A 23,184-nucleotide genomic window follows, 5' to 3' on the forward strand; every position below is an offset into this window, starting at 1 on the left:
AACGCAAAGCTCAAGTAACCCCGTTACAGAGACGTGCCCAAATGAACAGACACATTGAACGTAGATGCATACAGCGCGCGTCTCAAAGTGCTGCATCAAAACAAGCACGATTTCAAAAGAAAGAGCTTGCGTCTCAGACATACAAAAAAGGGAGCAAAGCAACGCGCATATGACCGGCCAGAAAACAAGCAAGCAGGACTCAAAAAGCAGAAAGCTCAACTGACCGACATACAAAAACGGACAAGGCTCGATACAAACAATGCACGACGTAGAGTGAAACGGACTTTGCGCAAAGCGGAGGCGGATCAATTAAAACTCAAAAATAGCGCGTCACAAATAATGGACATGCAACAACGCGGCACTCAAACACCACAAGCAAAACATGCCCGTCGCAGACATCAACACCAGACGTCTGCTAAACTCTTACGCCAGTTGGCTGACAACGCTTTCAATAATGAGTCCACTATTGAGGAAAATTCATTGGGATTAATGAATGTCATTTGCAATCATTGTCATTCACTTAACTTCACAGAAGAAACAACTGGCAATACAAATAATGAATTTACACATTGTTGTCTAAAGGGGCAGATTAGACTGCCTCCTTTACATTCATATCCGGAATATCTACAGAAGCTTCTAACTAAGGATGTGCCTGAAAGTAAAAACTTTATGAACTACATTAGATCCTACAATAGTTCATTTGCTTTTGCATCTACCAGAGAACATAACAGGACACCAAAAGGCAATGGCCCATACTGCTTTCGCATATGTGGTTAACACAACGCACTATATTATGTCCAAAAAATATTAATGTTAATCACATTATTAACCAGGTCATTTCATTACTTCCTGGAGAGACACGGCTCTTTCTAAGCTCTGACAAAGTTGACTCTGATGACGACAATGAACATCTGAATTTCCCATTAGAATATTTGAACACTATTAACCCGGATGGATGACCACAACACAACCTTATCCTTAAAAACGGAACAATAATCATGCTATTAAGAAACCTTAACACTAAACAGGGTTTATGCAATGGCACACGGTTAGTCGTCAACACCATAACACACGATGTTATTCAAGCAACAGTTCTTTCAGATTCACATGCTAACAATACTGTTCTCATTCTTGGAATTGACCTTACGAGTTCTGACCTAGAATTACCTTTTACATTGAAACACCGACAGTTCCCCATTAAACCTGCATTTGCCATGACCAGCAAAAAATCACAAGAACAAACCATGGACAAGGTTGGCATCTACCTCTCTGAACCCGTTTTTGGACATGCACAACTTTATTTTGCCTTCTCATGTGTTCGACGTTCATCTCACAATAAAGTTAAAATTAAAAATGATCCATGCCAAGGAAGACTCATTCAAAGACAAGACACCATCTTTACTACTAATGTTGTATACAGAGAAATATTCCAATAAAACATTACTCTATGCCAAACACTCTATTTTGTATTTATATAGGCATCATCCAAACCTGCACACTATTCTATATCTAATTCATACATCTCACTCTTTGTCATGCCCCAACGCCAGGGGTTGGCGAGCGAAGCGAGCAGGGGGCGGAGCCCCCTAGTAACTTACAAAGTTGAAATTCAAAATTTAAATATCACTCCATTAAATGAAATTATTTCCGATCACTACTTAATTACATTTGATTTAGTCCTGCCCTTGTCAACATACAGATTAAAACAAAGACAGTGCGACATCTAGATTGTAATTCTGCTTCAAAATTTATAGATACTTTGAGTAAGTCAAGTGTAATTGTGGAAAACAATTTAGATCAGCTAACATCACATTATAATGTGACCTTGAGAGATGCTCTGGACAAAGTGGCTCCCCTTAAAACAAAAGTGATCAAAGCACATAGAAACTCTCCCTGGTTTAATGAAAACACTCGAGCTCTTAAATTAGAGTGTCAAAAACTGGAGCACAGATGGAGAACAACAAAGCTACATGTCTTTCAAATTGCATGGACAGAGAGTGTTAATAAATATAAAAAAGCCCTCTTTAAAGCTCGCTCAGAATACTATTCTACATTAATAGATAACAATAATAAAAATCCTCGGGTACTGCTTAGAACAGTGGCTAAATTAACAAACGGAAATTAAGATCAACAGTGCAAAATACCAACAGATATTAGCAGTACAGACTTTATGAACTTCTTCAATGAGAAAATTAAAAATATAAGATCCCAGATCTCTGCATCACACTACAAACCAAATACTACCTTAGCAGACCCTGTCTCACATTGCATTCAGCACTTTAATAATTTTAATCCTGTAACTGAAAAAGAAGTCTTAACTTTAATTTCTAAAATGAAGCCAATACTTGTTCCCTAGATCCAATGCCAACATAACTAGTAAAAAGTGCAATGAATGTTCTTCCAGCGCCTATTCTAAACATTTTCAGTAGTTCAATATTGCATGGCACAGTACCTGATACACTAAAAGTGTCGGTCATTAAAGCAATATTAAAAAGTCGGACCTAGACCCACACATACTAAATAATTATAGGCCTATTTCAAATCTACCATTTCTCTCTAAAATACAAGAAAAAGTAGTCGCCAATCAGCTTCAGTAACACCTTACGCATTAGAATTTATTTGAGAAATTCCAGTCTGGTTTTCGCACTGGTCATAGTATAGAAATGGCACTAACGCAGGTTGTAAATGACATTCTGATATCCTCCGATGAAGGAAACTCCACTGTAATTATGTTGTTGGACTTAAGTGCAGTATTTGACACCATCGACCATTCTATTTTACTACACAGGCTAGAAAATGATGTTGGGCTTACAGGCACCATGCTCGCTTGGTTTCGTTATTTATCAAATCGATTCCAATATGTACAGAAATGTGCTGACAGTACTCCCATCATTATACACAGAAGTTCAATATGGTGTCCCGCAGGGCTCAGTACTGGGACCTTTACTGTTTTCACTTTACATGCTTCCACTGGGATCTATAATTAGGAAACATAATGTTAATTTTCACTCGTATGCAGATGACACCCAGTTATACCTTTCATTTAAATCAGATGAAGTTTCTCCGATGTTGTCTTTAATTAGTTGTGTTAGCGAATTAAAGGAGTGGATGAATGAGAACTACTTGTCTTTAAATACAGATAAAAGAGATGTTAATTGTTGGAGGGAATGACGCTGATCACAACAATATTTTGTCATCATTTAACTCAGTTGGAATCCCAATTAATTTTACTGAATCAGCCCGCAATCTAGGAGTTATCTTTGACTCTAGCATGTCATTTAAAGCGCATATTACAAAGTTGCCCAAAACATGTTTCTTCCATCTTAAAAATGTTAGGAAATTAAGGCGCTTTCTAAATAAACAGGATTCTGAGAAATTAATTCATGCATTTATCTCTAGTAGGATTGACTACTGCAATGCAGTGTTCACTTGATGTTCAAACTGTTCTTTATACAGCCTCCAGTTAATACAAAATGCGGCTGCAAGAATTATTACAAGAACAAGAAAATATGAAAACATAACTCCAGTTCTTAAATCCTTACACTGGCTCCCGGTTAAGTTTAGGGCAGATATCAAAATTCTTCTTTTAACATATAAAGCATTAAATGGCCAAGGTCCAGCTTACTTGTCTGAACTTATCATGACTTACAAACCAGAGCGCACATTAAGATCTCAAGATGCCGGTCTGCTTATGGTTTCAAGGATTAATAAAATAACAATGGGAGGTCGAGCTTTTAGTTACAGGGCCCCTAAACTGTGGAATGGTCTGCCTGCTACTATAAGAGATGCCCACTCGGTCTCAGCTTTTAAATCCCGGCTGAAGACTCACTACTTCAGTTTAGCATATCCTGACTAGAGCTGCTGATTAACTGTACAGACTGCATCTCTGCTGTTAGTCATTAGCACTAAAACATAAGTAACATGATAGTTAGAATTGGATACTAACCCTCACCTATTCTGTTTCTCTTCTCGGTACTCAAATGTGGCACTTGGTGCCACGGCCCACCTGTCAAGTTGTTTTGCCTGCCTAAGGTAAAGTCATCCCTGATGGAGGATCGCAGGAATCGTGAGAAAGAGGGATCCTTTCATCGGATTGGCTGGCCCAACACTGTTTCAGCCATGGAATGGCCAAATGGGGAAGGCAGCTTGATGGATGAGGTCTCCAGGAGTCTAAAATTATCTAAATCTTATTATGTGATATCATCTACTGTTAAATTCTGCTCCGTACTTCTAAAAAATTTTTTTATTGAGGATTTGTTCTGTTCTGTGTATTGTATTGTATTGTATTGTATTAACCCCCTTCTTTTGACACCCACTGCACGCCCAACCTACCTGGAAAGGGGTCTTTCTTTGAACTGCCTTTCCCAAGGTTTCTTCCATTTTTTCCCTACTAGGTTTTTTTTTGGGAGTTTTTCCTTGTCTTTTTAGAGAGTCAAGGCTCGGGGGCTGTCAAGAGGCAGGGCCTGTTAAAGCCCATTGCGGCACTTCCTGTGTGATTTTGGGCTATACAAAAATAAACTGTATTGTATTGTACATACATATACATATATACATACATATACACATACATATACACATATACATTGTGGGGAACAGCCCGGACACAGACAGGTAGACATGATGGTTTCACCACACACACATTTATTATACAATTTTTACAGTAATATGGTGCACAATACCCAGTGCCGCAGCACCAATCACCCCTTCAGTCCTGGCCACACAACACAATGCCTTCTCAGTCTCTGGTCCGCCTCCACTCCTCTCAACCGAGCTTCGTCCTCTTCCACCCGACTCTTGCCATTGAATGGAGGGAGGCAGCCCCTTTTATACACCCCTGGATGGACTCCAGGTGCTTTCCGAGGAGCCTCCATTGACACACCCCTGTGTGGCGGAAGCTCAAGGCTGTGTACCCGGAAGTCCTCCGGGTGTCCCCAATCCTCTTCCCCCCAGCACTTCCGGGTGTGGCGGAAGTGCTGAGGTCCAGGGCTCCCAAGCATCGGGGCGCCCCCTGGCGGTGACCACGGGCCTCTACAGGGTTGAGCTTCCAAGCTCTGCACCTGTGGCCCCCAATAGAACCAGGGCTGTCGCCCACTCGTGTTCTGGAGGAGGCACAAGCCCTCCTCCGATCCTCCTGGGCATCCCGGCCAGGCATGAACCCCAGCCGAGTGCCACAACATATATACATACATATATTATATACACATACATATATTATATATACATACATATATTATATATACATACATATATTATATATATATATATATATATATATATATATATATATATATATACACACACACACACATATACAGCCAAGACATATACATATATACATACATACATACATACATACATACATGTACCTATATACTCAACCCAAGATTTTTTTATATAATAGATATGCATGAAAACCCACTTGGAGCTTTCAAAAAGGCACCTAAAGGACATTCAGAATGAGAAACAAGATTCTCCGATCTGATGAAACCAAGACTGAACTGTCTGCCCTCAATTCAAAGCATCGTATCTTGAGGAAACTAGGCACTGTTAATCACCTGCACAATACCATTGCAAAGGTGAAGCATGGGGGTGGCAGCATCATGTGGGGTTGTTTTTCAGTGGCAAACAAGGTTGAGGGAAAGTTGAATGGAGCAAAGTACAGAGCTATCCTTAATAGAAACCTGCTCCAGACTGCTCGGGACCTTAAGTTGTTCTGAAAGTTTACCTTCTAACAGGACAATCATCCTAAGCACAAGGACTCACAGAAGGCCAAGAATATGATTTCTTCTAGACTGGTTTCAAATGGTATACACTACCAGTCAAAAGTCTGGACTCACCCAGAAATATTCATGCTTTGATAGACATTGATATTTTTATCAAAATACCACTAAAGTAAACTTTATTTGTACAGTACCCAATTTATTGTGTTTTTTGATTAAACATTTTGGATCTGTTTAACTTTTCTCCTTCAGGATAGCTGCTGTTGAATTGACAAGAGTTTAGGATACTAATTTTTGTCTTAAGTCTAGTTGTAGGTAAATCATATAGTAGACCTGCTCCTGTGCGCTTGCTTTTAATCTTGTTCACTGATGCTCTGATGCTTGCACTATAATTCTTGTATGTATTACAACTTGCTTTGTAATTTGCCTTGGATAAGGATTCGGCTAATTAAATTAACTTACAAATACAACCAAGACATTACTAGTGTTGACGATGGCTATCACTGATGGAAATGACTGATTTTTAATGTACTATTCACATATGACTGAAAAGCCCCATTTTCAATAGTCATTCCCTTAGTGTCCTAATGGTCAGCTGCATTAGCTTATCCTTACTTAATCATTTTAAATACTAATTGGCTACTACAGAAATGTTTGTAAATAATTCAATATAATGTTATCTTAATAAAACATTATCATTTTCTATCAAAATCATGGAAATTTATGGGTTTGTCCAAACTTCTGACTGATAGTGTATTTCACCAGTGTCTGGCAATATGATTTGCAGTGATACAGTATTTGCCAGAAGATTTTAGTTAATTATCATTGACTGTACCATGACTACTCAATAGTTCATCCACATACTGATCAAATCCTAACATCATCTCCATCATTAGCACAGCTATACACTGCTGAAATGATTATGGACACTAATGATTCCCACACAATTGAATCACCTGCCATATTACCATGCTCAAATCTAAACAAGCATGTACTGTATGGGACAGTATTAGTTGACGTGGATTATGAAATAAATGATAAATAAATCACAGGATTCTATTCAAAATCTAGCTGACTTAATAACTAGATGATTGATGCATCATGTGCAATTTGGATAATAGCTACCATACTGCAAACATTATTTGCAATAAAAAGTGGAAAACCCTATACCATTATTTAACTATTCATTTTTTCTTATACTCAAATTATCATTTATGTCAAATTTGATGAAAAGTTGATGATGCCTTCTTGGGGCTACAACTTCCATTTTTACCAGTGCATTAAAACAAGCAAGTTATACAAGCAGAAATCACTTCAACTAATTCACATAAAAGACATACTTATTGGTTCACATAAAAGACATACTTATTGGAAAATGGTACGATCAAGAAAAAAAGATACAAAAGTATAAACTTATTAAAATATAGCTCATACAAGAAACACTTTGAATAGTATTACATTAAAAAGGTGTATGCTTTTGACACATAAAATTTGTATTATTAACTTCTCAGATATGACTGTACACACAACATAAGAATTTTTAAGGGAACTATAATTTGAACAGTACACACATACCACCAGTACCTGTTGGCTGTCCACGTCTGATTAAAAATGGACGTGTCACTAAAAGAATTGCACAGAATGAGAGAATGAACTCTAGGAGACTTGTGTGTATATTCTGCAAATTTCTGAGCCAGAAAGCCACCCAAAGAAGCACCAAATAAGTGGATCTGAAAAAAACATTTAAACAGCAATATTTAAGTCTATATAATTTCTAAAGTAGAAAATAAACATCAGGTTTATACTGACAAAAAAAAAGAAAAAGAAAGGCACCAGGCTGTGTTCAAAGATCAAAAATGAACAAGTAACTGATCTTTTATTTCACTCTTCCTGGTTCTGCAGCTAATACAGCATTGCATTTTATTCAAATCCATGTGTTGCTCCCTCTTTTCCAGTTTCCCAAAATCAAGCTTCTACTAAGATCGCAAGGTAGGATCCAGCATGAGTCAAATGTTTAACAAAAAAAAAATCTTAGTCCAATAAAGTTAATTTTAAAAATGTTTAGTGAAAATTCAAAGCGAAATAGTTCACACAAAAATAGAGAAAAAATGTATTACACACACAGGATAAAAGCCAAAAATGGAAAAAAAATGTTTCTTCAACAAACTTAGCGTTTTCTTGGTAAACTTCAATTACTTTCTACACTTAAAAGGTTGCAATATTTCTCTGTGGCAAACTTACATATGCTTTACTTATTACATTCAGTATGTTCTATATGTATGGCACATTCAGTATGGTTAATACAATATGTTATAGGATACAGTTTGAAAACCCTCCATGCCTTACCAACTGCAAGGCAGATCATAAACTGGGATTAATCTGTAGTCACAGGGACAAGAAATAATTAGAATATTCAATTTCAGTTTAGCTTATGGAGGATATAATAGATGAATATATCCATTACTAAATAGAAATATTTTATTCATATATTTTATCAGTTTAACAGATCCTTACTAATTAATAAACAAATGGCTCCTACACTATGCTTCCTTTTGTCATGAAATTTCACTTCCTTTCACAATTTTTTTCTTAGTATTCATTTATAGGACATATCCAGGAGTTAGAAATCTGTTTGTGTTTGACTGATTTCTTTTTCTTAAAACTGAAACTAACCTTAATCTATTTTTAATTGTATACATGCCCACATATGCAGCCAGTAAAGAAAAATACATTTTCTTTTTAATTAAAGTTAATTGCATTCCACTTTGAAATAAGGTGTAAATATACTAAAATTTAAAAAAAATGTCAGGAGTAAGGGGCAAGAAGGGCCACGCTCCTCAGCCTTCCAGCCTATATCAAAGTGCTGAAACAAACACTGATTATCTGATTATTAAGCTTTGAGGAGGAGCAAATTTGGACTGTATCCTGTCAATGAAACAACTGTTGGTTCCTTACATAGGTATTTGTGGTGTCATGGGAGTTGCTTTCTGTATATTCTTGAAGGACTATGACTTAATTAATGGTATCATGTCAATCCCTGTACTTGTCTGACAGAAATAACAGTTGCTCATTCATTCCTGGATTCAAGTGAAGTCTGCTCTACGTGTGCACTATAGTCCACCAAGTGTGTTTTGTGTACTGACATGTTAATGATTTTTCACTGCCAGTGTATCAAAGTGCAGCCAAGGCTTTGAGACTATCTATTTTGGTAACTAAATGGTTATATTTCTGCTGTTTGCAGATGATGACGTCCTCTTACTTTAGTCACACTATGATCTCTGCGACCTACCAGAATGGTTTACAGTGGAGTGTGCTGCATTGGGATAAGAATAGTGCCTTCCAATCTGAACGATGATGAACGGTGCTTGTTCAATGCACATGGGGTTTGACCAGCTACCCTGAGTGAATAAATAAAGACGGGTCATTGTGAGACTGACTGCTGCTTCAGTGCAGTAGCAGTTTCACAGACATTATCCCATGCCATTTTGGTGAAGTACTGGCTATGTTGTTAAAGGAACTTTTAATTTAATCAGTCACTTTATATCCTCATCCTCACTTATCAGAAATAACTGAAAAGACAAGCTTTCGAGTACAAGTGGCTGAATCGCAACAAGGTCTGTCCGTGATTCACGTCTGGGTGAGTGACACAGTAATACGGCCTGACTTTTGAGATGAACCATTGCTTTTCACAGTCAAGTGGAGTCAGGTGAGGTTGTCTGTAAATGTAGTTAGGATGCACACAGGTGTCTCCCATTGGAAATAAACCAGAAATTATACAACAAGGAAAGACGCAGGGCACATTGGAGTAACTGTACCTCTCAAAAAGTATGGTAATTTCTAAAGAGGAGAACAGAAATGTTGCTGACGTAAGAACTGCCTAGGTAGTCCATTCAGTTCAGCATTTTTCTACCATAATCCTCACCAGAATAAGTAGAGCAAAGTATTTTTTTGAGAATTATCTATGTTGCTTCCGGTTTTCTGTGATTTAAAAATATTTGTATTCTTTTTTGTTAATAGTTCAGAATGCCACAAAGAGAATTAAAAGAAATAAAATATCACATCCATTACCTTATCATAAGAACTAACCTTGTCCAATTGTAAGTGGTCAAGAAGTTTCCGAAATCCGTCACAAAACTCAAGAAGATCCCAATACACTGGATACTGAAGCTACAAGATTAAAGAAAAAATTAACTTCTAGTTTTACTGTACAGGTAGTCCCCAGGTTACAGACATCCGACCTACGACTTACGAGCGAGGCCACAGCTGCAACGAGCTGTGCCAATGAAAGTCAAAGAAGCAATTATGAGGATGAAACACAAGAATATAACCATGAGAGACATTGGTAAATCATTAGGACTATCTACATTAGTTGTCAGGAATATCATTATGAAGAAAGAACGGACTTTTGAGCTTAGTAAATGCAAAGGGACTGGAAGGCCAAGGAAGACCTCCACTGTTGATGACAGAAGAATCCTCTCTCTGATAAAGAAAAAGACCCAAATGCCTGTTCGATAGATTAGAAACAGTCTTCAGGAGGCAGATGTGTATGTGTCAGAGACTAGTATTTGCAGAAATACAGAGACCACACTGCAAGAAGCAAACCACTACTTTGCCACAAAAACAGGATGGCCAGAATACAGTTTGCGAAAAAGTACTTAAAAAAGCCTGCAGAATTCTAGAGAAAGGTCTTGTGGACAGACAAGAGAAAAATTAAGCTGTATCAGAGTGATGTCAACAGCCAAGTGTGGAGACAAAAAGGAACTGCCTAAAATCCAAAGCATACCACATCCATATTACTAAACGAGAATGGTAAACCGGATGGACGCAGGGACATCCGGCCATGGGCCGTGGACGCAAAAGACGTACTGCACAGGCGCCCCACAAATCCCACCCCCCCTCCAAGCAATGGAAACCAGATGGAATGCAACGTAAAATAAGAAAAGAGGCGCCGCGCCCATAGCACACAGAAAAAAGGAGTCAGACCACAGAAAAAAGGAGTCAGACACCGGCGCCGCACACAGCGCCGCATGAAGCCCATTGCACACGAAACGGGACACACACAAAGAAGAGGATTGAGACCCACGACACCCAAAGCCCCCTTCCAGTAACTGAAATAAGAAATGAGGCGACGCGCCCCTAGAACACCAAAAACAAAGGAGTCACACGCAAGCGCCACATGGCACACGAAACGGTTCGCACACAAAAAAGACGATTCAGACCCACGACACACAAACACCCCTTCCACTAACAGAAATAAAAACTCAGGCAACAAGCCCCTAGCACACAAAAAAAAAGAAGCCGCGAGCGCCACACAAAGCCCATTGGACACGAAACGGGACAGACTACGGACATAGCACACGAAACGTACACAAAAACGACGATTCAGACCCACGACCACACTAACATAAATAAGAAATGACACACAAAGCCCAATTTCTGAAGGAACCGTCCGTATTAAACATACGTCATCTCAACACGTTCACACTATGCAGCATAGGTGGATCTCATTAAAATGAGGCACTATTAACCGTTCAACCGCAGAAAAGGCTCCATATTAACAGTGAGTGCGATCCTCCTTATTACTTATCCATATTTCTCACGCTGAAGAACAAACAAGTCATGAATTCACGATCACGGGTACAAAACGATACGGCTCGGATAACGGGACCAAACACACGAACCCGCATGAAAAAAAAAAATAGACGTCGGCGCCTACAACACGCTTCTGAAACTCCAGAAGAAAAAATGTCTCGGCTCCAAAAACGCAAAACTCAACTAACACAGTTACAGAGACGAGCCCAAATGGACAGACACAATGAACGTAGACGCATGCAGCGCGCGTCTCAAAGTACTGCATCGAAACAGGCACGGGTTCAAAACGAAACACCTCGCATCTCAGACATACAAAAACGGCAGCGAAGAGACAACATAAATAAATGCAGACGTCTACAACGCGCATCTGAAATGCTGGAAAACAAGCAGGCAAGGCTTCAAAAAGAGAAAGCTCGACTGACCAACATACAAAAACGGGCAAGGCTCAATACAAACAATGCACGACGTAAACTACAACGGGCTTCTCACACAGCACAGGCGAATCGATTACAGCTCCAAAACAGCACATCCCAAATACTGGACATGCAACGACGCGCCTCTCAAACGGCACAAGCAAAAGATACACGTTACGGACATCAACGCCAGACACCTGCTAAACGCTTGCGCCACTTAGCTGACAACGCGTTCAATAATGAGTCCACTATTCAGGAAAATTCATTGGGATTAATGAATGTCATTTGCAATCATTGTCATTCACTTAACTTCCCTGAAGAAACAACTGGCAATACAAGTAATGAATTTACACGTTGTTGTCAAAAGGGTCAAATTAGACTGCCTCCTTTACATTCATATCCTGAATATCTACAGAAGCTTCTAACTAACGATGTACCTGAAAGTAAAAACTTTATGAACTGCATTAGATCCTACAATAGTTCATTTGCTTTTGCATCTACCGGAGTAAATATCAGGCCACCAAAAGGCAATGGCCCATACTGCTTTCGCATATGTGGACAAATATTACATCGCATTGGAACAGTGCACCCTGAAACAAATCAAGAATGCAAATATGCACAAATCTACATCTTAGATACAAATGACGCAATCTATCAATGAATGAACCTTCCTGAAAACAAACAATGCACGGACCTTATAATGAGAAACGTCACTCATATCATAAACAATCACCCATTGGCTAAGTCTATAAAAATGCTACATGAGGTTGAAAAGGAGGCCAATACAAAAGCAACAGCGGAGGGTGTAGCAGCAACTACAATTGCTTTAGTCTTGATAAAGGACAAAGAACAAGATCCAAGACGATACAATCTTCCCGTCATTAATGAAGTGGCAATTGTCTTTCAAAGTAAAGATGGGGAGCCTCCATTTCACCGCGATATTGTTCTACATTTACGTCCTGATGGAACCAACAAACCTACATTCCAACGAATAGACATTTGCTTTCCACTACTTGATACTTTAACATACCCCACATTGTTTCCGACTGGACAGGAAGGATGGAGTGCTACAATTTCCAGATTTAAAAAACATCAAGCACAGAGACGATCACGTGTATCCATGAAAGAATATTTCTCCTACAGACTCTCAGTAAGGGACGACTTTAATCCATTACTCAATGCAGGAAAGCTAACTCAACAATACATCGTTGACGTTTATGTTCGAGCGGAATCAAATGATCTACAGTGGATTAGAAACAACCAGCCTTCACTTAGAGCCGATAAATACAAATCACTAATGGACTACATTAATCGTGATACTGACGTCATGGAACACCCTGCTGGAAAACCTGTTATTCTACCATCATCCTTTCAAGGCAGCCCACGCAATATGCAACAACATTACCCAGATGCCATGGCTATCGTAAGAAAGTTTGGAAAACCTGATCTATTTATCACTATGACCTGCAATCCTAAATGGACAGAAATTACGACTAATCTTATGCCATGGCAGAGAGTCGAACATCGTCCTGATTTAGTTGCAAGAGTCTTTAGACTTAAACTAAATAACCTGCTACAAGATATCAAAAATAGATCTCTATTTGGAACTGTCACAGCCATTATCCACGTTATCGAGTTTCAGAAGAGAGGTTTACCACACGCCCATATATTACTAATACTGGATGAGGATTCCAAAATATGCACAGAATCTGGCATCGATAAAATAGTCAAAGCTGAAATTCCAGACCATGACACCTCTCCACGCCTCTTTCAGATTGTTATAAAAAATATGATTCATTCACCATGTGGCGATAGAAATCCAAACAGTCCATGTATGGTTAATGGCAAATCTTCAAAAGGCTTCCCCGAAGACTTCCAAGACGTTACACTTGGTAATATAAATGGATACCCTAAATATATGAGACGGAAGACAAGTCAATTACAAATTATTCCAGGTCGTTCAATTGACAATAGCTGGGTCGTACCATACAATCCTTATTTATGTTTACGCTACAACTGCCATATAAATGTTGAAATCTGCGCTACAGTAAAAAGCGTTAAATATCTATTCAAATACGTTTACAAGGGACACGATTGTGCTAATGTCTCCATATCTGAAACGAATGCTCACGATGAAACTCGAATGTATGTTGATTCACGGTACGTCAGTGCTCCAGAGGCCATTTGGAGAATATTTTGCTTTCCTATGCACCATCAGAGCCACACAATATGTCGCTTGCCAGTTCATTTGGAGCACGAACAAACTGTCTGTTTTCATGCAGGTAATGAGCTGCAAGCGGCAAAGAGAGCAGCCACAAAAGAAACTAAACTAACCGCATGGTTTAAACTCAATCAAAACGATCACACTGCTCACCGTTGGAAGTATTGGGAAATTCCTCTTCACTATGTTTGGATTGACAATGGCACATTCTGGAGAAAACGACATCACCACGGTGATAATGTCATAGGCCGAATGTACACTGTCAGTATTAAGGAGCCTGAAAGGTTTTACCTTCGATTACTTCTTCAACATGAAACGGGACCTACATCATTTGACGACATTAAAACTGTTCGAGATGGCTGCACCATCAAACTCTGTAAGACATTCCAAGAGGCGGTAAATGACAAAGGATATTTATTAGATGATAAAATTTGGCAAAGAACTCTACACGATGCGATATCCTATTCAATGCCAGGTCAAGTTCGACAACTATTTGCTTATATCTGTGCCTTCTCCTCCCCATCAGATCCTTTAACCCTCTGGAATACAAACAAAGTAGGAATGATGGAGGACATATGCCACAAGCTACATGGGAAAAATGATTCCTGCATCAACTGTGAAGCCTATGCACTAAACGACATTCGGTTAGCTCTTATGCTCCTTGGGTATACATTGGATAACTTCCATTTACCAAATGTTCCGGATTCCTTACCAGATCTACATTCCACAACAATTGATCTCCAAAAAGAACAACAGATTGCACAGACTATGCTTTCCTCTTTAAATGCCTTACAATCTGCTGCTTTTCACAAAATTGTTCATGCCACAGAAGACGACAGCCCCATACCCAAATGCTTCTTTCTTGACGGCCCTGGAGGAAGCGGAAAAACATACCTTTATGAAACGCTTATACATTTCTTTGCTGCAAAACAACAGTTGATTATCGCATCTGCTACAACCGGAGTAGCAGCTAATTTGTTAATAAATGGTCGTACATGTCACTCCTTATTTAAAATACCGGTCCCAATCACAGAGACATCTGTATCTACTATGAACATGAACAGTAGCAATGCACGTGACATCCGTTTTGCAAAACTGTTAATTATTGATGAATGTACAATGGCATCCAGTCACTTACTCAACACCACTGATAAACTTCTACAAACGTTGATGAATAATAATATTCCCTTTGGAGGAAAGGTACTTTTATTAGGAGGAGATTTTAGACAATGCTTGGCTATTGTTCCACATGCCATGTGCTCAGCTAGGGATGCACTGATACCACTTTTTTAGGAAAACGAGTACGAGTAAGAGTACTTGCATTTCAGTACTCGCCGATACCGAGTACTTGCCGATACCGAGTACTTAATAAAAACATGATTTAAATTTACAGGTAACAGCTTTAGTCATATAATTTAACAAAAAAAACAAGAAACTCTCGTCTATCCACTGGGAGGTTAGGCTAATTAGCGACACGGGGCTAACACTGCTTGTCCAAATATCCGTGGTGAAACTAAACGCAGAGGAGGCTTGCAGTAGGCTGTGGATATGTTTTTTCACGGAGTCGTGTAGTTTAGGCAGCTCCGCGTCAGTCATGTAGCGGCGGCTTGGGACATCATAGCTGGGCTCCAGAACATGGAGGAGACGCAGGAATCCCACATTTTCTACCTCCGAGAGTGGCTGGTCACTCAATGCAATGTACTCGATAATTGCCTGTGTTATTTTCGCAGCACGTGGATTGTCTCTGGACATTTTCTCTCGTCTTGCAAGAGTTTGCTGCAGCGTGGGTTGTGTTGGTTTAGAAGCGTGGGTAAACTCTTTGTACTCGTTGTCGTGTTGGGATTTTAGGTGCTTGATTAAATTACTTGTGTTAAATGCGCTACCTTTTGAGCCTCCTCTGGACAATTTCGCTGAGCACAATTTGCAGTCCGCCTTTGTTTTGTCGTCTTCATTCACTTTGAAATAGTTCCACACAGCTGACATGTCTCGCCTCGCCTTCTCCCCGCTCTGAGCTGCAGCCGGGGCCTGGGGGCGGGCACTCGGCGCCTGTGATTAACCCCTTACACGCCGCTCAAACATAGACATTTCTCAGACCGTGATATCGGTCCCCGGTATCGGGAGACTTTTAACGAGTACGAGTACTTTAGAAAATGTGGTATCGAGGCCGATACCAGATACCCGTTTCGGTGTCGGTGCATCCCTACGCTAAGCTATTGTTCAGTCCACCTTAAAATACGCAGACAATTGGCATTACTTTCAAAAGATACAGTTAGAACAAAACATGCGATGTCCAGATCCACAATATAACAATTGGTTATTACAACTGGGAAATGGTACACTCACCAATACAGATGGACTTCACCCAGATATTATTACAATTCCTCAAGCCTTTATCTGCGACGACTTAGTTACAGAGATATTTGGAACAGCAATCTCATTAGACCAAATACCCCTTTTAACACAACGCACTATATTATGTCCAAAAAATATTAATGTTGATCACATAAATAACCAGGTCATTGCATTACTTCCTGGAGAGGCACAACTCTTTCTAAGCTCTGACAAAGTTGACTCTGATGACGACAATGACCATCTTAATTTCCCCTTAGAATATTTAAACACTATTAACCCAGCCGGTCTACCACAACACAATCTTAGCCTTAAAAACGGAACAATAATCATGCTATTAAGAAACCTTAACACTAAGCAGGGTTTATGCAATGGCACACCTTTAGTCGTCAACACCATGACACACAATGTTATTCAAGCGACAGTTCTTACAGGATCACATGTTAACAATACTGTTCTGATTCCTAGAATTGACCTTACAAGTTCTGACCTGGAATTACCTTTTACACTGAAACGGCGACAGTTCCCCATTAAACCTGCATTTGCCATGACCATCAACAAATCACAAGGACAAACCATGGACAAGGTTGGCATCTACCTCTCTAAACCCGTTTTTGGACATGGACAACTTTATGTGGCCTCCTCACGAGTTCGACGTTCATCTGACGTTAAAGTTAAAGTTAAAGTTATAAGTGCTCCATGCCAAGGAAAACTCATACAAGACACCATCTTTACTACTAATGTTGTGTACAAAGAAATTTTCCAATAAACCTTTACACTGTGCCAAACACTTTATTGTTTGCTTTCTATATGCATCATCCACACCTTCACACTATTCTATATCTCATTCATACATCTCACTCTTTGTCATTTCCCAACACCAGGGGTTGGCGAGCGAAGCGAGCAGGGGGCGGAGCCCCCTAGTCATCCACTAAAACATGGTAGTGCTGGTAAGATTATTTTTTATTGGCACACTTAACTTCATTGATGATATAACTGCTGATGGTAGTTGCACAATGAATTCTGAAGTGTAGAGAAACATCTTATCTGCTCTAGTTCCAGTAAATGCTTTCAGACTCATTGGATGGCACTTCATCCTACAACAAGATAATTATCCCAAACATACTGTAGAGAAAAGCCAAGGAAAATGATACCTTTTATTGGCTAACTAAAAAGATTACAATATGCAAGCTTTTGAGGCAACGAAGAAGGGGTCTGAGTTGCTTGAAAGCTTGCATATTGTAATCTTTTTAGTTAGCCAATAAAAGGTGTCATTTTGCTTGGCTTTACTCTACATTCATAATGGCTAACACGGTACAACACCCTAGTACTCCAAACATACTGCTAAGACAACACAGGAATTTTTTCAAAGCCAAAAAATTGAAAATTCTTTAATGGCCAAGCCAGTCTTCTGATTTAAATCCAGTTGAGCATGCCTTCCATATGCCAAAGAGAAAAAGTAAGGGGACAAGCCACTGAAATAAGTAACTGTAATTTTAAATTGTGTAGCAACTGTGTAGTTAACCAATGAAAAATGTATCTTTGTCCCAACCATTACAGAGGGCACTGTATGTAAGATATTACTACTATAAGACATTACTCTGGGCTACCACCCCAGTGTTGTCTTTTCACTGTTGCAGATAAAACTGGTATCTGGTATGTATTTAAAGCAACTGCCAAATAAAGGCCTGTAAAGTGTCTTTTTCTTAAAAGACAAATTCTGAGGTACTTGTTCTCGTGTGTAGTTGTAGTTGTACATCTGGTCATTCTGCTACTTTTCTATCCGGGTTATGTCCAGTTTTCCCTCTTCCCTCAAGGTAGCAGTGGACAAGTTTGTATAAAATAATTCAGTTTCTTGGCAGACCGGCATACATAATAACCTTCACCAAAACAACAATAGACTGACATGTTTTTTTGAAAATAAGAAACAAGCTGTTTTGTTTTGGCCAGTTTGTAACCTGGAATTGGACTTTATGAATGCTGGTGCCTTGCCACCAAAGGAATGACATTTTGCTTGCTTTATTGGGCAGAATAACAAGGTTTCTGCTGAACTAACAGAATCCCAAATGTTCCACTAATAACCAATGATTGTTTAATCTGGAGTAATAAAGCATATGCTAAGAGACTATTAAGGTAATGGAGTAATGGCTGAGGAAAATTAGGGTTTGCAGTCATATGTAAACAATATTATAAATCAATTATTTCAAGCAGTAACAGCCATTTGCAGTCAGTAATTTCTTGTCTATATTTTTAAATCAAGTTAAAATTCAAAACATAATTTATGGTTGATTTTTTTTTAAACTTTTGAAAGCAATTGTATATGCTTTATTTTGTTTGTTTGTATAATACAATCTGGGATATCAACAAAAATCAGTACTAACAAAGCTCCAGAACTGCATATGAATGATAAACCAAATAACCATTTAGCAAACAACATTTTTGTATGTGTGCTGCTTTCTGCCATTAATCAAATTTCACCTATTTCTCTAAATATTTCTAGACTTTATGCCATAGTCAATGAAAATCAATCAATAATTATACTTACTGATATAACCCTGTAGCCCCATCCAGTCAGAGCTAAAATTTGCTGGAAAAAAACATCAGCAGTGCCACTTACAGGAGGAAGGAATATGATTGGGCATCTTATATTCTTTGGTCCTGCGTCATATATTGACCAAACTTTGCTGTCATCATCATCTACTATAATCTGTGTAGAAAGTGACACAAGAAATGCATTTAATAGGTTTTCAAATTGCATTACTTATTATTTTTGTTTTATTAGAGAATGCACATGCCACATATTACATTTAAAAAAATCTTCCAGTCTTAGAGAGTCACAAGAGTCATAAAATCCTCCTACTTCTTGTAACTGGAATTAGCTCCACAAATCACAAGACTATAAACAAAACTCATTACAGAAGTATTGATCAGCATTTTATGGTACAGCTATAAATTCTCCATAATACAAATACAACTAATGTTCTTTGCAAAACACTGAAGATGATTTCTCATGTTATCTTACTTTTTGCAATCTACTCTGTTATATTTATTACCATCAGTTTATAGGCAGAAATACAGTATGAGTATTTAGAGATTTGATACACAGAAACGTTATACAAAGCTGGTTCACAATCTATGACCAGACTCTTAGACTCTTTTGCGATTTGAGCACATAAAAGAAAAATGCACTTGGTTTGACTTGATTTTTTTTAAACGGCTGTAGTGGGCACAAAAAGAAGCACATTATCTGAACAAAAGTACCTGGCTCACTTAAATGAAGGCAGAGCAAGGCAATGCTCTTGGGCCTTGTTGAAGTCTGGTTTCTCCAGCTAAGCCCAATGAGTGGAATGACTGGGGACGCTGCCAGCACCACTTAACAACTATTAAGCAGGGAGTGTCCAGCCAGGATATGGTGGCTAGTTTAGAATTTCCAATTATTTAAAAGTTATTTCAATTAAAAATATCCACATTTATCAATGCATACTCCCAATAGCTACATAACAATTTCTATCCTATGCAGTTTGTATTCCCCTTCCAGCATCTTTTTAGAACTGTACAGCACATAAAACCAACTAAACTATTTTTTTGAGCACATCCTAGATCTGCACCTTAGAGTTCTTACAGTTGGCCATGCTAGGCATACTCTCAACAGAACGAAGTCATGGTGAGGGTATGCATTCAACTGGTTTTACTCAATCTGGAGTTTGCTTCATCACTTAAATATCAAGTACAACATCTAAAAAACTGTACTTGTATTTTAGGTTGGGTAGTAACATGTTATTTTTATAATTACTAATTTTTTTAAACTTTGATAAAGTTTCTTGTTGATTGTCAGTTATCAGGACTGCATGAGACCAATATTATTAATCACACTCTCACCCATATTCCGTAATTTCATTCCTTCCTGCACACTTAAGCACAGCACCAACCAACTTGAAGCACCAAGATTAATTACATCAGACTCCCACTGGAAACAAATTTAAAATCTTTGTGAGAGGCCTACTATATCATGTGGTTGAATTTCCTATCAAATAAAAAAACATTTTTTATGTATTTATGTCACCCATCTCTTTTATGTTTGTTGTGATTGTGTACTCAGTTTGCCCTTTAAAACATAATCTGGAAATTGGTTAATCCAATACAGGGTAATGGAGGACTACAGACTGTCCCTGAAGCACTGTACGGAAAGTGGAAAAATCAACATTCGATGGGGTAACAGTGTATCGCAAAGTCCACTCATTCACTTAAACTCACAATTGACTTCATTAGAATCGCCTATTAACCAAAGGAGCAAAAGTTTAGGAATTGGAAGGGAAATCCACACAAACATGAAGGGAACATGAAAATTACACAAAAAGAACTCTGCAATAAACGTGTAAGCTAAAGGATAAACTTCACATACAGACAGCAATAACAAACATGCCTATAAACCAATGAATCACAGTGATACAGTGCATCCGGAAAGTATTCACAGCGCATCACTTTTTCCACATTTTGTTATGTTACAGCCTTATTCCAAAATGGATTAAATTCATTTTTTTCCTCAGAATTCTACACACAACACCCCATAATGACAACGTGAAAAAAGTTTACTTGAGGTTTTTGCAAATTTATTAAAAATAAAAAAACTGAGAAATCACATGTACTGTACATAAGTATTCACAGCCTTTGCTCAATACTTTGTCGATGCATCTTTGGCAGCAATTACAGCCTCAAGTCTTTCTGAATATGATGCAACAAGCTTGGCACACCTATCCTTGGCCAGTTTCGCCCATTCCTCTTTGCAGCACCTCTCAAGCTCCATCAGGTTGGATGGGAAGCGTCGGTGCACAGACATTTTAAGATCTCTCCAGAGATATTCAATCGGATTCAAGTCTGGGCTCTGGCTGGGCCACTCAAGGACATTCACAGAGTTGTCCTGAAGCCACTCCTTTGATATCTTGGCTGTGTGCTTAGGGTCGTTGTCCTGCTGAAAGATGAACCGTCGCCCCAGTCTGAGGTCAAGAGCGCTCTGGAGCAGGTTTTCATCCAGGATGTCTCTGTACATTTCTGCAGTCATCTTTCCCTTTATCCTGACTAGTCTCCCAGTCTCTGCTGCTGAAAAACATCCCCACAGCATGATGCTGCCACCACCATGCTTCACTGTAGGGATGGTATTGGCCTGGTGATGAGCGGTGCCTGGTTTCCTCCAAACATGACGCCTGGCATTCACACCAAAGAGTTCAATCTTTGTCTCATCAGGCCAGAGAATTTTCGTTCTCATTGTCTGAGAGTTCTTTAGGTGCCTTTTGGCAAACTCCAGGGGGGCTGCTAAGTGCCTTTTACTAAGGAGTGGCTTCCGTCTGGCAACTCTACCATACAGGCCTGATTGGTGGATTGCTGCAGAGATGGTTGTCCTTCTGGAAGGTTCTCCTCTCTCCACAGAGGACCTCTGGAGCTCTGACAGAGTGACCATCGGGTTCTTGGTCACCTCCCTGACTAAGGCCCTTCTCCCCTGATCGCTCAGTTTAGATGGCTGGCCAGCTCTAGGAAGAGTCCTGGTGGTTTTGAACTTCATCCACTTACGGATGATGGAGGTCACTGTGCTCATTGGGACCTTCAAAGCAGCAGAAATTTTTCTGTAACCTTCCCCAGATTTGTGCCTCGAGACAATCCTGTCTCGGAGGTCAACAGACAATTCCTTTGACTTCATGCTTGTTTTGTGCTCTGACATGAACTGTCAACTGTGGGACCTTATATAGACAGGTGTGTGCCTTTCCAAATCATGTCCAATCAACTGAATTTACCACAGGTGGACTCCAATTAAGCTGCAGAAACATCTCAAGGATGATCAGGGGAAACAGGATACACTTGAGCTCAATTTTGAGCTTCATGGCAAAGGCTGTGAATACTTATATACATGTGCTTTCTCAATTTTTTTTATTTTTAATACATTTGCAAAAACCTCAAGTAATCTTTTTTCACGTTGTCATTATGGGGTGTTGTGTGTAGAATTCTGAGGAAAAAAATGAATTTAATCCATTTTGGAATAAGGCTGTAACATAACAAAATGTGGAAAAAGTGATGCGCTGTGAATACTTTCCAGATGCACTGTATATTGATTACTATTTTCCCATTTGCTACAGTGGGTATTGTGGAAGATGAATGTTCTCTTCATTCCCTTGTACTAATTCATGTCTGAGAAGTAAGCTTTACGAAAACCATTCAGCATGCTTTGCTGAGCAAACAGAAAAAATATTTGTTCAAAGGACTCAAGGTCTAAGCATTCCACACTGAGACTGCCTTATCACGTTTTCCCTTAGTTTACATCTGAACGCCATAACAAAGGAGCCAAGGAATCAAGTTGCACAAGGAGTATTGAAGGGGCTCAAGGATTGTGTATAATAAAGTGATGACTGTTGCATTTTCATAATGAATATTAAATCACGCATTCTAGGGGTATAAAAACTTTGCCCCACCCAACAAACAGTGTTCAGAAGAGCCCTGACGCTCTTAAGTAATAATTGATTGCCTGTTTTACTGAAACCTGCTCACTGTGACAATGAGAAAATAAAGCTGCTATATGACCACACCTGCTGTCTTGTCTAAGTGATTGTCCACAGTTTCTATAGTCCACACATCTAAAAAAAACAATGCATTTTGTCATTAAGTTTTACAAACACCACCACAGACAATGTGCAGCTAGTGTAATAAGAAGCGTCCAGTTCTTGGTTTATAATAGGCACAGTAGCTAAAACAATTGCAACATTGACTAAAGCTAAAAGTAACAGCACATATCTACAGTGCATACCTAAATTTACAGATTACATTTAGGAACAGAGAAAACGCTACTCATCTAGCCAGTTTATTAAATTAGAGTTTAAAAAAAAAAGACAATGCGAAATGGACA

At 38.9% G+C, this 23,184-nt stretch overlaps 1 protein-coding gene across 8 annotated transcripts in view; it reads right to left on the bottom strand.

Annotated features, from left to right (window-relative positions):
* The window catches only part of spg21 (SPG21 abhydrolase domain containing, maspardin), a 146,558-nt gene that overhangs the window by 50,225 nt on the left and 73,149 nt on the right, over nt 1-23,184 (bottom strand). For 3 of the 8 annotated variants that reach the window (XR_007933713.1, XM_051920245.1, XM_051920247.1), the window contains exons 3-5: nt 18,841-19,002; nt 9,807-9,887; nt 7,296-7,450 (exon numbers count right to left, since the gene is read on the bottom strand). Coding sequence is in view for 7 of the 8 variants with exons in the window: in XM_051920245.1 (XP_051776205.1) it covers nt 7,296-7,450; nt 9,807-9,887; nt 18,841-19,002 (398 nt within the window). In the remaining variant the exon portion in view is untranslated. The remainder of the gene's footprint in view (nt 1-7,295; nt 7,451-9,806; nt 9,888-18,840; nt 19,003-23,184) is intronic. The other 5 variants (XM_051920250.1, XM_051920251.1, XM_051920246.1 and 2 more) reach the window with 4 other exon arrangements.

The sequence above is a fragment of the Erpetoichthys calabaricus genome, chromosome 17, assembly GCF_900747795.2.
Source record: "Erpetoichthys calabaricus chromosome 17, fErpCal1.3, whole genome shotgun sequence".
Classification (NCBI taxonomy): Eukaryota; Metazoa; Chordata; class Cladistia; order Polypteriformes; family Polypteridae; genus Erpetoichthys; species Erpetoichthys calabaricus.